The sequence below is a fragment of the Pipistrellus kuhlii genome, unplaced genomic scaffold (assembly GCF_014108245.1).
Source record: "Pipistrellus kuhlii isolate mPipKuh1 unplaced genomic scaffold, mPipKuh1.p scaffold_m20_p_8, whole genome shotgun sequence".
Taxonomy (NCBI): Eukaryota; Metazoa; Chordata; class Mammalia; order Chiroptera; family Vespertilionidae; genus Pipistrellus; species Pipistrellus kuhlii.
In genome coordinates, this window is record NW_023425584.1 from 57834339 (window position 1) to 57850979 (window position 16641).

At 39.0% G+C, this 16641-nt stretch overlaps 2 protein-coding genes across 2 annotated transcripts in view; one reads left to right on the plus strand and one right to left on the minus strand.

Moving 5' to 3' along the window:
- The window catches only part of ETFDH (electron transfer flavoprotein dehydrogenase), a 32327-nt gene extending 20998 nt beyond the window's left edge, over positions 1-11329 (minus strand). The window contains exons 1-6 of the mRNA XM_036424085.2: positions 11097-11329; positions 9082-9222; positions 7941-8170; positions 5814-5895; positions 5283-5401; positions 3604-3681 (exon numbers count right to left, since the gene is read on the minus strand). Of these exons, the coding sequence (XP_036279978.1) occupies positions 3604-3681; positions 5283-5401; positions 5814-5895; positions 7941-8170; positions 9082-9222; positions 11097-11142 (696 nt within the window). The 5' untranslated portion in view covers positions 11143-11329. The remainder of the gene's footprint in view (positions 1-3603; positions 3682-5282; positions 5402-5813; positions 5896-7940; positions 8171-9081; positions 9223-11096) is intronic.
- A 126-nt stretch (positions 11330-11455) lies between these two features.
- CUNH4orf46 (chromosome unknown C4orf46 homolog) lies at positions 11456-13810 on the plus strand. The gene is made up of 2 exons (XM_036424088.2): positions 11456-11981; positions 13196-13810. The coding sequence occupies exons 1-2, from the start codon at positions 11601-11603 to the stop codon at positions 13349-13351; spliced, it is 537 nt and encodes a 178-aa protein (XP_036279981.1). The 5' UTR covers positions 11456-11600; the 3' UTR covers positions 13352-13810.
- Positions 13811-16641: the final 2831 nt, after the last annotated feature.

Genomic DNA, 16641 nt, shown 5'->3' on the forward strand with positions numbered 1-16641 from the left:
CACCCAGGATCCAGTTGGTTTCCCTCCAGTCCTAGCTTTGTCAGGAAGGACATCTGGAATGATGTCCAGAAGACATCTGGTCTAATTAGCATATTACCCTTTTATTTTTATAGAAATGATTTGCCTCAGACAATATATACCAAATAAAGCATTCATTTTTCTCAATAGTTAGATATGTAGGTTGTTCCAGTATTTCATTATTGTTATAAGTACTGCTCAGATGAATATCCTTGGTGCCAAATATTTTCAATCTAAATGGTGAGAATTATTTCACTATTAATTTAGTATTTTTGGTTATTAGAGAATTTGAACATCTTTCATATGTTTACTGGTAACGTCTACATTTTCTGGTACAGTGCTTATTCATGTCATATATATGTATACATGTGTATTGTATATGCACATACATCCTATAAATTACTCAGAAACTTTTAATTTTGTTCTTATCTCCTTCCTCTCATTACACCTCACTCATCCATAAACTATATTAACATCTGGAGAGATATATATATATATATATATATATATATATATACTTAAACTATTGGGGGTTTATTTTACAAACATAGGATCACATAATATAAATTTTTGTGTGTCTTACCTTTCTCACTTAATATTTCCTGGGAATCTTTCAAGTCACTGTATAGATCAAAACTTTCTCTTTATTGCCTGGTAGTCCATGTGGAAATACCATAGGTTATTCAGCTAGTGGGTGATAGCCATTCACTCAGCTTCCAGTTTATTTGCAACAATAAACAATGTTATAAAACATATACCCTTATGTGTATGTGTATCCTTTTACTATTGATGCTTTTATTCCTGTAAGATAGGCTCTGAGGACTGGCACTGTTAGCTCAAAGGGCACACCTATTTTTATTTTATCACATATTACCAGATTAGACTTCTGAAGAGCCAGAAACAATGAATATTTCCACCAGCAGTAAATAAAAAGACCCTTTTCCCAAGATATAACTGTTCCTTATACATCTTAGCTAAGTGTAGAAATAACTCACTGCTATGTTAATTTGCATCTTCCTGACTACTATTTTCAGCATCTCTTTTTGATTCAAGAAATATTAAATGAATACCTACAATGTTCTAGGTTCTATGTTAGTCATTGGGAATATAGAGAAGAATAAAAAAAGACATGTCCCTTTCCATTGAGCTAGTCATAGAGGAAGATGACTATGTAAATACCTGAGTATATAAAAAGAAAATATGATTTAATGCTATAAAAGAAAGTAGTGGGTGTTATGAGGGATAAAATAATAGAAGGGAACTATTCTAGATAGGAATGACCTTTTTGAAGAAATGTCATTTAAGATGTGGACTGAAGAAAAGGTATGTAAGTATCTTTCTGAATGATTAGTGATCACCAGGACTTGCCATTCTGTGAGTTGTCAATTTTTTTAAAAATATATTTTATTGATTTTATACAGAGAGAAAGGGAGAGAGATAGTTAGAAACATCGATGAGAGAGAGTCATCGATCAGCTGCCTCTTGCACACCCCCTACTGGGAATATGCCCGCAACCAAGGTACATGCCCTTGACCGGAATCAAACCCGGGACCCTTCAGTCCCCAAGCCGACGCTCTATCCATTGGGCCAAACCGGTCCTGGCTGAGTTGTCAATTTTTGAGATATTGTCCATTTTTCATTGTGTTGTCTTTTTTTTTTTTTTTTTTTTTTTAGATGTTTTTATTTAAATTTTATTTTTAATTACAGTTACATTCAATATTACTTTGTATTAGATATAGGTGTATAGAGTATCTGTTAGATAATTATATACATTACAAAGTTATCCCCAAATATTTCAAGTACTACACACTTGTACCATATATAGTGATTACAATACTAGATGCCTGGTGCATGATTTCGTGCATGGGTGGGGGCCAGCTGGCCCTCCCCAATGGGATTGATCAGGGCAGGGCCAGCGTGGGGGGCGGGAGAGGCTGTGGGCTGTGGGCTGGCCTGCCCTGCCCGGTTGGGGGCGGAGCCTACGGGGGGGCAGGGGAGGGAATGGCCGTGGGCCGTTGGCGGCCACAGTGTGCGTCATTATCGACCAGTAGTTCCAGTCTCTTGGCTTTTATATATGTAGATTATTGACTGTATCCCCTATGCTGTACTTTACATCCCCATTACTTTTTTTTTTTTTTTTTTAATATATTTTATTGATTTTTTACAGAGAGGAAGTGAGAGGGATAGCGAGTTAGAGACATCAATCAGCTGTCTCTTGCACACCTCCTACTGGGGATGTGCCTGCAACCAAGATACATGCCCTTGACCAGAATCGAACCTGGGACCTTTCAGTCCTTAGGCTGACGATCTATCTGCTGAGCCAAACTGGTTAGGCTCCCATTACTTTTTTTTTTTTAATTTAAATTATTTATTGTTGAAAGTATTACATCCGTCTCCTTTTTCCCCCTCTGACCTCTCCCCAGTCACCCCCGCCCCCCAGCACATGCTCTTGCCTGCCTACTGTCTGTGTTCACTGTTTATGCTTATCTGCATGCACACAAATCCTTTGATTGATCACTATCCCCTTCTCTCACCCTCCCCTCTGAGGTTTGAAAGTCTCATCAATGCTTCTATGTCTCTGGATCTACTTTTATCAGTTTATGTTGTTCATTATATTTCTCAAATGAGTGAGATCATATAATATTGATCTTTCTCCAACTGGCTTATTTCGCTTAGCATAATGCTCGACCTGCGATGGTGGTGGCAGAGGGCAGGACCGGTGCCAGCGCAGGGCCCTGAACACCCTGCCCGCCGGTCACCCCACAAATGGCCCTGATCAATGGAAAAATATCCTCGGGTGAGGAAAAACAATAACAAAAACAAACAAACACAGCTTTTGAGGCCAAAACTAAGAGACATGCCAAGTCTCAAGACCTCAGATACTGATTTAGCCATTTAAACTACCAGAAGAAGCAATGTATCAGCTAAGATTCAAGAGTTTTGATATTAGATAGCAATGCAAATGATTGCTGTCTATAGAAATGAAAATTGTTCAGGTGGCAATGCAGTTGATTGATAACCTACATATATGTATGTTTTTTTTAAACACTCTGAGTTGCTTATAATACCTTACTGATTTCCTCATTAATGAGTGAAATAAAATATTTGACACGTTTGTTTTATATCTTAAGTATGTTTTTATTGATTTTTAAAAATTATATTTTTAATAGGTTTTCTTGATTTTTAGAGACAGGGAATGAGAGAGAGAAATATGTATAGGCTGCCTCTCGCAAGCTCCCCACTGGGTATTGAGCCTGCAACCTGGGCATGTGCCCTGATTGGGAAACAAACCGATGACCGTTTGGTGCATGGGATAATACCCAACCAATAGAGCCACATCAGCCAGAGCATGTTTTGATCTTTTAAAAAATTATTCTTAAACATGCTTTATCTACTTATCTAAATGATGTTTAATTCAAAGATGCCTTTATATATTTTTAATATGAGAAAAATTCCAAATTAATAATTCTATTCTAACATACATTTAACATGCAGTTTGTAGCAAAACTAAATTATTAAGTTTGAATTGACTCTTTTTTTTTTAATTTTTCAATTTGTTAAGCACATAATTATTAAAACATTTACCTTTGGTGCACCATCCTTTTGTATGCCTACATCGTTAGTGGCAATTCCTTTTATACTACCATCTTCATGAAAAAGGACCTGAAATGAAAACATATTTCATTATCCCTTAGGATTTATAATAACTTAGAAAAAAAACAATAAACAGCCTTAGATTTTTTAGAAAGTAAACATGTTCTCTAGATAATAGAAATACATGCTTTAAAACATTCAGGCAAAAGGAAACATGTTCTTAAAATACTGCCTTTTAGAGAATAAAATAACACAGCTCAAACAGCTGGATATGAAAGACATGCCACCACCTTGATCAGGAAGAAAATGGGGAAGCTATCACAGAGCTCACTAAAACATCAGTAAGATATTTAACCAAACGCTGTTTGAAGAGTTCAGATATCAAAACATGCACTGAACCTGAAATCAAGGCCTGTAACAAATGAAGACCATCAGCATGGGTGGAAAGATAAGAGTGTCAGGAAAGCTTCTGTCCTAGATGAGTGAAGACTCCTTCCCTTTCCATCCCCCCCAAAAGAACTCTCAAACGAAAACATAACAACAAAACAGGTTGACAACAGCCCAAAGCTGACTAAAGTTCATTTCTGGAGAGAGAAGAAAGGGGGAAAACTGGTCAAAAGTATACTTCTGAGGATGAGAAACAGGTTACTCTGTCGTCTTTTCCTCTCTGGAGGCAAATGCTCTTGGGATAGGAAAGTACAAAACGTACATTAGAAGCACATATCAGAAAGCACAGGAGTGGAAAGGTGAAATAAGGATTTGCAGCAATGCAAATAAAAAGAAAAAACATTTTATATGATACCTAGAAAATGAATAAACAGAATATAGCTATGAACTAGAACTAAAGTCTGGTTCAGAGTCCCCCCAAAATGATATCCTATTGATATCTAGAGGCCAGGTGCACAAAATTCATGTACTTGCTGGTGGAGGGGTGTGTGTGTCCCCTCGGCCCAGCCTTCACCCTTTCAGTCTGGGGACCCTACAATGGATCGCCCCAAAGAGGTCGGCCTGCCCACCCGGCCGGGGCTCTACGATGGATCATCATCTTTTGAAAGAATTAACAGAATAACATTTTCTAAAATGAAGAAGGTAATAGCCCTACTCCACACTAGGCTTAAAGTAGTGTATGCATTCAGGGTGCCACCTTATAAGGGAATAAAAGAGAAATGTATTTAAAAGAGGGCAGTGAGAATACTGAAGGAACTCAAACTATTGACATGATTGAAAGAATTGAGAATATTTAACCTGGGAAAGAAAACCCACAAGAGAAAAGGTAAGGAAGAAGGAAGAGCAGGGAATAATTATAAATGAAAGGTTTCTTTCCAATTGGAAGAGGGCATAGATTTGTTCTATGCAATATAAAATATAAATTTCTATTCAATATGAGAAAGAGTACATTACCAAAAATCCATTACCAAATGAAAATTTAGAGGTCTTTTCATCTCTGATGGGGTTCAATCATAAGTTGGACCATTATTTGATGTGGGCACAATATAAAGAATTCTTTGGATTAGATCTTTCTAAGATTCCTTCTAATTTTGCAATTGTAAAATCCTATGACTTTTCCGACATATTTATTTCTTTACCTCTGTACCATTTTTGTTTATTAAAAAAAAAACAACCCACATCACTTTCTATAAATATTAAACACAAAACAAAAATATACAAACCTCAGCAGCGGCATAACCAGGGTATACTTCAACCCCAAGGGCTTCTGCTTGCTCTCCCATCCAGCTTACTAAATGTCCCAAGCGTACAATGTAATTGCCATGATTATTCATTGGAAGACCTATAAGTAAATGCTTACTTTATAAATCTGTCTTTTTATTGATAAAATTAAAAAAATAAATACTTAATTTAAAAATTCAAATCAATGTATAATCTCTGCACAGTCTCTTATGGTCACAGTTTTAATTTCTTTTCTATAATTTTGGTCTAGAACTTTATTAAATTAAAAACAATATTACAGCATTAAATTAAAAATTATAGGTTGGCTTTCAAGACTATCTCAATTCTTCTAGACTGGAAGACAAAATAACTGTATTCCACTCCTGCTTTCCCCTAGCTAGCTGTGTAACTCTGGGTAAGGAACAAATCTTGGGTCTCAGCTTTCTCATACGTAAAAGGACGGAATTTCATCAGATGAAATGTCGTTCCTTCTAGCTGTAGAATTCTATAATTCTGTGATTATCATATCTTACCTGGAAGAATTGGCACAGGAATTCTATATTTCTGTGTTAAAATTGCAAACCTATCTTCTGTTACAGGGGTGTTAAGTGGAGCCTAGGAATAAAATATGTTAAGAAAGGGAAGTTTTAGTTCATATTTGTAAGGGTAAATACAAATAAAAACCAAAAATTATATCAAAAAGTAAAGAGACAGCATGGGTGGACCTTGAGAATATTATGCTAAGTGAAATAAGCCAGTCAGAGGAAAGAAAAATATCACTTGATCTCACTTATATATAGAATCTCATGAACATAATAAACTAACCAACAAAATAGGTCCAGAGGTATGAATGCATGGAACAGACTGACAAATCTTAGAGGGGAGGTGGTTCAGGAGATGCAAAGAGAATAACCAAAGAATTTAAATGCATATATGTATAGCACATGGACACAGATAATAGTGTGGTGAAGGCATGGGGTGGAGCAGGGGCTGGGTGGAAGGGGATCAGTAGGGAGGAAAAGGGAGACATCTGTAATACTGTCAACAATAAAATATGTATAAATAAAAATTTTAAAAGGGAACTACCCTCCTCAATTTTCTTTCATCATTTTCTTTAGAAAATTTGGACTGTTTTTGTCTCTTTGAGATGTATGGGGATCTTTTTTAAACTTAAGCCAGTTTTGCATCCCAGGCATGTCTTTCTTGGGGACCTTGGAGACATCTTTGAAATGTGAACATCAAGGAGGAGGATGGCTTCCTGTCTCCCCCCTGCCTGTGGGAGTTTAGCCTAGGAACTTGCTCCAAGTTGTAATGTCCTGCTTGATGAAAACATAAGACAAGTTTTATTTTTCTTTTAGAAAAAGATAACTAACAAGTATATAATAGATTGTTTCTGCCTAGCTAGATTGGGCTTTGATGTGGAAAACTTTTTCTCTCTATTAGAATTGATATTAGTCAATAATCATTCACTGATATCTATTTCTGACATAATATTGAAAAGAGAAAGTTAATTAGGCATAATTAAAGTTTTTCTACTTTAAAGGAGCTTGATATTTTAGAAAGAACAGCAGAAGTTAAACTTTTGGAATTTAGTTTACTCCACATGGGAAAAATACAGAAATATTTATATAATGTTTTACTTTTACAAAGCATAGTCATAGATACTAAATATCCTAACCTTAAAGGTAGGATATATATATATATATATATAACATAACCCATCTCACATAAGAAAAAACTGAAATATATAGAGTATAAAATTTTAACCAAGGTCATACCATTATGAGAGCAGTAAAACCAACACTTGGTTCTCTACATCAGTGTTTCCCAACCTTCTCTCGTGATGAGAATCACCTGGTGGAGTTGTTAAAACACAGATTCCCAGATCCCAACTAAGAAGTGCTAAACTAGAATTTTTGAGAACATATAGGTAAAATTGCATACCTAACTAGTGCTCTAAGACAGATTTTATATACAGAGCACTAAGTTAGGTATACAATTTTACCTATATGTTCTCAAAAATTCTAGTTTAGCACTTCTTAGTTGGGATCCGGGAATCTGTGTTTTAACAACTCCACCAGGTGATTCTCATCACGAGAGAAGGTTGGGAAACACTGCTCTACATATCATACCAGTGCCTTTTTGGCTTAGATATGGGTGACCAAGATTCATTGCTTTAGAAAATTAGATTAGATTATCCTCCTTAGCTTTAGATATTGCAATGTCCCAGGAAATTTAGATAACACTACATTAAGAACAATGATATAAACACAAAGTTAGGAAATACCCTCAAAATCAAAATGCTGTGTATATTTTCAGAACAAATATTAAAAGATCTTCTCAAGATAATGCCTTCACATAAACCCAGTTCAAAAAGACAACATGTAGAGGAATTATACAAAAATGAGTTAATATTTTAAATTTATAACTATATTTGACATAATTGTCGATGATTCTTGCTCCTTTTAAATAAAAAAAAATCAGTAGTTATCCTTTATAAGTAGTTATCCTTTATCTATTCTTGCTCCTTTTAAATAAAAAAATCAGTAGTTATCCTTTATAAGATAGAATTACATGAAAAGGGTTTCCATTATTCCAGTAATTTGGAAATAAGGGATTCAATAAAGATTAGACTTTTCATAGAAACCAAATTTTCATACTCCCTTCTCCTTCCAGTCTGGGAATAGTTCTTCAAAAGCACGTGGATCGAGGCAAGCCCCTGAGAGAGTATGAGCTCCTATTTGAGAAGCTTTCTCCACCAGACACACACGGATGTCCTTTTCATGTTGAGCAGCCAACTGCTTTAGCCGAACAGCGGCAGATAGCCCTGCAGGGCCCGCACCAACTATTACCACGTCTGCTTCTTCTGCAAACCTCTCCATGCTCACTCCTGTGAGGAAAAAAAAAGGTGAAGCACATAGAAAGTCTCAGGTGGCTCTCTACATTTTAACAACTCCACCAGGTGATTCTCATCATGAGAGAAGGTTGGGAAACACTGCTCTAGAGAGAATCACCTGGTGGAGTTGTTAAAACACAGATTCCCGGACCCCAACTAAGAAGTGCTAAACTAGAATTTTTGAGAACATATAGGTAAAATTGCATACCTAACTTAGTGCTCTGTATATAAAATCTGTCTTAGAGCACTAGTTAAGTATACAATTTTACCTATATGTTCCCAAAAATTCTAGTTTAGCACTTCTTAGTTGGGATCCGGGAATCTGTGTTTTAACAACTCCACCAGGTGATTCTCATCATGAGAGAAGGTTGGGAAACACTGCTCTAGAGTAGGGGTGTCGAACTCAATCAGAGAAGGGGCCAAAATCTAAAATCCAGCCTAAATTGCGGGCCGAATGGTTTACTGAACAGTCATAAACTGTCATTGTGATGGAAACGCAGTGGAGTGCAGTGATGACAGCGCGGTGCGGGCCACTTTGCAAGGCCTGGCGGGATGGATTTGACACATGTGCTCTAGAGTCTAGATTCGAACATTATTATTTTCAGAAAGTGCTCCTCTCCTTTGCATGAGAAGTATACTAAGGATATTACTATATTAATTTTATGTTCTCTTACTTCTGCTTCCAGTGCATGTTTTATTTTTGCTTCCATAAATGAACTTTTGGCTTTGAGATTTATTATTATAAATTTAGCAAATATTTGTTTTTCTAAATATTAATATGTAATTGATTTTATAAATCTACATATTATTAGATATATTTACAGTACCATGAAAAATACTTCCCTCTACAAAGTGATACAAAGTATCTATAAAGTCTCAACAATTTTGCATAAGTTATTACCTACCTTCCCATCTTTTGTCCTTATCCCGGGGATAAATAGTATAGTGGGTAGTAATTCGAGGTACAACGGAAGTTGAAGTCCATCTTGTAGCACACAGAGGTAGATAATTTTTCTTAATTTTTAAGGCATGAAAGCACTGATATGCTGCACAAAAATTATAAACATTATTATTTTTCCAATTAGCTTTCCTCAGAAACAGACTGAAAAAATATATTTTAAAAATCTAGGATTGAGGATCAGAGCTGGTTTCTAGTTGATTTTCTATTAATTAGTCCTAACACCTTAAAAAAATCAGTTGATTTGCTTCCTCATCCAAAAAAGTCTGTTTTTGATAATCACTCTTAAGTTGGCAAGTAAACTATTTTTTTCTATTACAAATGCATACGAAAAATGTTTTATTGGGAATAATTTTTTAAACCTAAAATAATCCTTCACATATCCTAAATCTAAAAGAATATAAAAGTCACATAAAGATATTATAGAACTCAGTCCCAGAGTTGAAATATATCAATAGCATAATTTAAAAGAGCATTTAAGAATATTTATATTTTTATTAAAAGACATAGCAACAATCTTAAGTTTTAGTGTAGCATTACTGTAGTTTAATGTTTAGTTTTCATCTGCTTCTGAAAACTGATATCAGACAAAATTGTAAGGCTATTGCTTATACAGCTAGTGATTTTCTTGAGAATATTTGGAACTGGGTAGTCTGATATCCTCTGGGGGTTAAAAAAATCATGACCTTTACTCGTTTTCTGAAAACAAATCTGATATTTCACTTTAAAGTGTACACTTAGGCACCTTGGCATAATTTTGGTAGAGAAGTGAGCTCAAAAGTTCATTGAACTCATAACATCACCCTATCAAAGTCACACTGACAGTGCATTTGTGCTTGTCTCTTTGTTGCCAGGAGTTCTAACACTGGGCTGTGAACAGGTCAATGCTTTGAGCATCCAAGGAAAATGGAAATGGTGAATTTGGTGGAATTCTGTTAGCACTTGGCCCAAGAATGACTTCTAACTTCATCTAAATTAGGTAGTAGGGCAGAGAGCAGCATCTGACTAGTTTGATATTAAAAACAAGAACAAAAAACCCCCCACAACATATCTACACATTAAGTGTAGTAATATATGCGTGTGTAAAATGAACTTGAAACAAAATTTTTCTTAATATACATACAACGGCCAAATTTGACAGAATTCCACTTTAATGAAATGTACATAATAAGAACATCCTTGAAGTTGCAATATGTATACTTGTTGATTCCATAATCGAAAATTAACTTAAATAAGATTTTTAAAAAAATTAAGCCAGATGTGAGAGAATTCAAGATCCTATAGTGAACTTTTTGTCTTAAGTATAACAAAACAAAACACCATCCAAGTGCATCATTCTACCTTCTTCCTTTTTTTTTTTTTTTAAAGTGACAGGAGAGGCAATGTGGTATTTTCAGGAGTCATCGTGAGGGTTCTAGGGACACCCCAGAACACGACAAGCCCCCTAGAGTTAATTTGACACAACGCAGAAAAATTCCTGGCCCTCGATATAACTGGGTGACTTGGGCAGCGCCTATGAATGTTAATCACCATGGCGGCGAAGACGCAGCAACTCAGGTCAACACCCAAGGAGAAAAACTTGTGCAAACATTCTTTTACTCATTTCCAACAATGCAACAGATAAAACACCTGAGCTTTGGGATCAGGGTCCGAGGCAGAATTTTGGGACGATTCCCCGTTCCGGGGTCCACAGGGAGGGGGACCGTGTTGATAAGTTCTCCGGGCTCGTGACCTTTACCCTAGTTGTCAATCCCTCGCGTTGGGACAGCCAATTCCCGGAGGATCCCGGGGCCCACCACCAGGTGCAGGCGGCGTGACCTTTGCGCCAGGTTTGCCGCAGAAAGCCGACCAGAGGAGACCTGGGAGGAGAAGGGTGCCTGCAGTCCCCCAGCTGTGACCCCTTTTCCCCCCCTAACCACTCGACCTTTCCCTCCGGATTCCCCTCCGGAAATCCCCTCTCACCGGGGCAGGACAGCTTGGCGAGTGGCACCAACATGTTCGCTGTCATCAGGGCTGTCTGTCGCCGGACACCAGCGGAAGGAGGACTGCTGGACCTCTAGGGCGGGCGCTGGACCTCTAGGCCTCGGGGGGCGCCATTACCTGCCGGGAAGCACCAAGCCCTCTGCTGAAGTCTGCCTGCCTCTCTGCTCAGCCCACCTCTCTCTCTCTCTCTCTCTCCCCGGCTTCACGGCGTTCCCGCCTCTCTCCCGTTCTGCGCCGGCGCCATGCGTGACGCAACCGCCAGCCGGGGCTTCCGGGTCGTGTCCCGCGGCCTCTGGAGGTGGTGGTAGTGGTGGTGGTGGTGATGGTGGATGAAGTCCGTCCTGCCTTCTCCCGAGCCCCATGGTGCACCGCGCCGGCAGCCAAAGGCAGGGAGAGAGGCGAAGCGACGCGCACGGCATCCTGGGAGTTGTAGTCTTCTGCTGAAGAGCCTGGGAAGCCTGTCAGGAGCTTGGCGCTGGTACCATGCACGGCCCGCGGAGAGTCGACTGGAGTCTGATAGGCTATCCTGAAAGAATGCCGTTTTCGGTATTGGGCAGACGCCCACTGGAGGCTGGGCGGGGTTTCGGGGGAGAGGAGGCGGGGCCTCTGGGCTTAGGGCGCGATCCGTTGAAAGACGGTTGGTGTCGGTTCGGATTAGTAGTTCCGATTGGGCCGTGCCAGCAGCGCTTCTCCATGGCAGACCCCGAGGACGCGCGGGTTTCTCCGCAGCCCCCGCCACCTGCCTTCTCCCCCTCGTCTTCGGAAGCCTCTTCCCCCGGCATCCCCGGGAGTTTGGACTGGCCGGTTCGGAGCAGGAGCCCCGCGGCGGACCGGCTGGAGCAAGTGGAGCTGCAGATCGGAGATGTGAGTGGCGGGGACGGTGCCCACCCCGCGCCTGTGGCTGTGGGCCGACAGACCGTGGCGGGGTCGGGGGACCCCAACACCCAGAAAGGCGGAATCCGCCTTTAGATTTAGCTTTGAGGAACTAGGGGGGATGATGCCTCCCCTATCCCCCTCCCTCGGTCTTTTTGCCTCGCCCTCTGGTCTCCATCATCCCTGTAACCCGAAACCTCGCGCTCTGCTGCCAGGACCGGTGCTGCTGGCTCCGGCTGCCCCCTCTCTCTTCTAGCCCCTCTTCCCCCCATCGGGATCGGGCTGTGACTTCTCGCTCCGGGGGACCCAAGAGCCGCTGTTCTGCTTGGCCACCTGCCCAGAGCCAGCTGACCAGGCAGGCTATTGTCTTTCTCCAGTCTGCTTTGCGCTGGAACCAGTTTGGAGGGGTTAGTCCCCGCCCCTGTAGCCCAGATTGTTTATTTGAATGGTTCTGGGAATCAAAGGGAGGGATCTTGGACTGATTGGTTTCTGTGGAATCTCGAATTTCCAGAAACTAACGCCCATATGCGAGCGCGAACACACACACACACACACACACACACACACACACACACACACACACACCTACACCTACACCTGAAACCCTAACACATAGACATAATGGGGGAGAGGGTCACCCTTTCAGTATTTAAGGACCTCTAAGTGGGTCAAGTGGATGAAGTAGTTAGTGAATGAGGAGTGATCTTTCTGGGAGAAGTTTGTGGAATAGACCCGCCTGTGCAGATTGGACACTGGGGGATGAACTGGATTATATCAGGGCTCAAGTATCTGTGTGTTGTTTTTTTTCTTCAAAAATAATGAAATGCTGACACACAGTTTCTGTTTTTGCTGAGCAAGACTGATTTCAACTGAATATCTACAAAGGAGTGCAGATGAGTTATCTAGGAACGGTGTTATTTTGTATCAGTATTGTTTATATGAAGAAAACATTTAAGAAGTGAGTTTTCCATCAAGAGTTGGATATTTTTCTGCAGGTAGTGTTTTGATTGTGTTGATTTTATTTGTCAGCTCAGAGTATCTGCTTTTAGTTTGTAGATTTTTTTTTTTTTTTTTTTACTTTTAAAGAAAATACAATAATTTAGGCATTGGTTTTAAGCTGTTTTTAGACTACTTATAAGAGGAAGTGAAAGTTTAAAGAATAAACTTCTACTGTTTGACTTTTTTTTAAATTAATATAATTTCAGGCAGCATTTTCATTAACCAAACTGCTGGAGGCCACATCGGCAGTATCAGCTCAAGTGGACGAGCTTGCCTTGAAATGTACAGAAAACGCACGTTTCCTGAAAACATGGCGGGACCTCTTGAAAGAAGGCTACAATTCTTTGAAGCCTGACAACTGATTTAGCTGTGGAATACAACTCAGACTTCCTCACTTATGATATTTTCACTTGTATCATATGTATAGGGGAACCCCCAGTAGTTCTGTACACTCAAAATGAAATTTTTCTTTTGTGAAAGCAGAATACTGATGATATTTTTGATGCTGGCTAGTATTTGTTTCATCTTCTGACTAAACTTCCATAGAATCTTTTATGAAAGTTAATTTCGTCAGTAGACAAATATACCACAGTGTTACCAGGAGCAAACGAGGTAGAACATTATTTTATTTGATTTGCAAGAAGATGCCAAGAATGGCAGAGTAACTTTAAGGTTAGTAATGTTAGTTCCATTAGGCTAACTTCTCTAGGCCAATCCCAGCACCTAGGACAGTGTCACTCTAAAGAGTCAATCTCATCGACTTAAAGTAAAATATATATATTTTTTAATGGAGATTTGAACTTTTACTGATGACAGCTTTTTAAAATATATGCTAAATATTTTTTGCCATCTACGATGCTGTTAAAGCAATAGTAATAAGGATAAAGTATAATATAGAATAGGTATTAAAGTGTGGAATTGAAGTGTGATATCTGAAAGTATGAAATGGAATGTAACTAAATTGATAAGCACCTTTAAGTGGCCTATATGTAGAAAATAAAGTGATCTGTACCCCATATGTAAGACCGGATAGCAAGGCTCCTGGGACCCGCTGATAAGACACACTGCAGATGCCCATCTGAGCACATGAAAAGAGCAAGCCCCAGAGAAAATCAGAGACGCTGGTTCTGCTCCACAGAAGGAGGTCGTTCTCCACTTCCCCTACCTGCATCTGTCAAGCTCTGCCTGAGCCATGAGCCCTGAACCAAGAGCCGCAGACTGTGAGCCATCCCGAGAGGCCTGAACTGAAGCTGAGCCTCAGCTGCAAGATCCTCCATGAACCGTGTGTGTGTGTGTGTGTGTGTGTGTGTGTGTGTGTATGTGTGTGTGTGTGTGTGAAAATGAGGATCCCCGGGTGGCCTGCTGAGGTCTGGAACCCACCAGGACTCAGGTAAATAAATTGTGTGTGATTCCTGCATTGTATGTTTAAGTACCTTGGGTTGTACGTGTCAGATTACTGCTGAGGCACCCTAGGTCACCTGTGCATATGTCCTTTATGGAATAATTGGGACAGATGCTTTTTAAAAAAGCTTTTACTTCAGAAAATGAAAGCATGTATAGAAAGAATGCATATATCCCCCCATATTTTTTCTAAGATTAACTGCTTCTAGAGATATTTCTTGCATTCCATGTTGTTAGGTCTTTGATTGTTCTCTCTAAAGTGCCTTATCACAATTCTGGCTCTGTGCTATTACTTTTGTTAAGTAATAATTCTGAATTCTAAATATAATAATTTTAAAGAAGTTACTTTGTTTTTAAAGCATCAAATTTAAATGATGTGATTATTTTCACTTATTTTACTTTATTGACAATGTTCTATTTTACTTGTCCTGTAGTTTATGTTGCTTTTCTCTCTCTAGTGGTTTGTATCATATGCCAATGAATAAGTGCACTAATTCTCTACTGTATAACTCTGGACATCTTTGATATAGCATCTTATTCTTTGTAGTTATGGAGATATGTACAAAACTGAATTTTAAAACTCCACAATGGAGTTATGAAAGGGGACAAATGGATGGGCAAATAGTTTTGTTTAGCATATTAAGTCATAGTGCTTGATCAGTTTTTTAAAGTTAACACATGGTACATACCTGTACCATAGAGATGTTTATTTTGATATTAGAAAGTATTTTTTTTATGTATCATGAAAATTCAAATTAAAATGTACAAAAATAAATTTGTTAAAAGCAAATTTCCATTTCCTTGGGTTCATTACTCTAAAATTTTTTGTTGAAATATTTTCAAACATAACAGGAAAGGTGAATGATTTCATGAACACCAATGCATTTCCACCATACAGATTTAATAAATGTTAACATTTGGCTATATTTTCTTCGATATATGTATGCAAGTATAGAAGTTACTGTATTTGGAGAGGTGGAAGGATGGAAGAGTGAGTGAATTAAACAGACAGGAAACCAAATGGCTTCTAAAATATTCTGAAAATATTTTAAATGTTAACAGGTAGTTCCAGATGTATATTTTTATAACTCACAGCAATTCAAAGACCCTTAATCCTAACACAACTAAGATTCACAATCATAATTTTCGTAGGAATACATTTTATTATGTCTTCATGATTACTGTTTTTTTATTCTTTTCTAGATATTCTTTTTAAGAAAAATGATTTTCCATTCCATCCTACTATATAAAAACCCAGAGTCGGTAATGACCGACAGAAGGCTCCATCAAACACTGGAAGTTAGTCCGTGGCGACCCAGGACTGACTGCCACCAGTGTAGGTGCAGTGACCCAGCACTGAATGCTGAGAGGGCTGTGGATCAGACCCAGAGAGAGGCCCAAAGAGTGAGGCAGGGTCTGATCTGCAACCTGGCAGCTGTTGATCAGCTGTGGCCTCTCTCTTTCTCTCTGGGCTTTGCCAGCAGCCGTGCCTCTGTTTCTCTCGGGCCTCTGTAGGGGCTATTGATTAGCCCCACTTCTCTGATCAGGCCCAGAGATGGGCTTGGAGAAACCTCCCAATCAGAACCAAATTGGTAGGGGAGGGCAGTTGGGGGTGAGATCAAGTCTGCAGGGGAGAGCAGTTGGGGGTGAAATCAGGTCAGCAGGCAGAGGGGTTAGGGGTGATCAGGCAGGCAGGCAGGTGAGTGGTTAAGGAGCACCTGTTCCCAGATTGTGAGAGGGATGTCTGCCAGTTTAGGCCTGATAACTGGCAATCAGACATCCCCCAAGGGTTCCCTGATTGGAGAGGGTGCAGGCTGGGTTGAGGGAACCCCCACTCTGTGCATGAATTTCATGCACCGGGCCACTAGTTATTTAATAATAGTAATACTTTAGTCCTGGCCAAATAGTTCAGTTCTTTAGACTGTCTTGATATATCAAGGTTGCAGGTTTAATCCAAGTCAGGGTACATACAAGCATAAACCAACGAATGCATAAGTAAGTAGAACAACAAATCAATAAAAATAAAAAATAAAATTATCAAGTGTTAAAATTAAAATAGTAAAATTTAATAAATAATCCAAACAAATAAATGTATTTGTACTTTTGTAAGCGTTTAAAAAATAGTATAATCTAAGTAGAGAACTTAATATTATAAGCAGAATTATAGCTTTCTATTTGATTTTTATTAAAAGTACATCACATTCCTCATGCAGAAAAACTGGAACCATTTTAAGTGAGAACAGAAAGGACT

Bases quoted from the DNA above. Each gene is read 5' to 3' on its own strand.
- CUNH4orf46 (XM_036424088.2), top strand. From the start codon at position 11,601: ATGCACGGCCCGCGGAGAGTCGACTGGAGTCTGATAGGCTATCCTGAA. The intron at 11,982-13,195 runs GTGAGTGGCGGG...ATATAATTTCAG, and splicing joins TGGAGCTGCAGATCGGAGAT to GCAGCATTTTCATTAACCAA.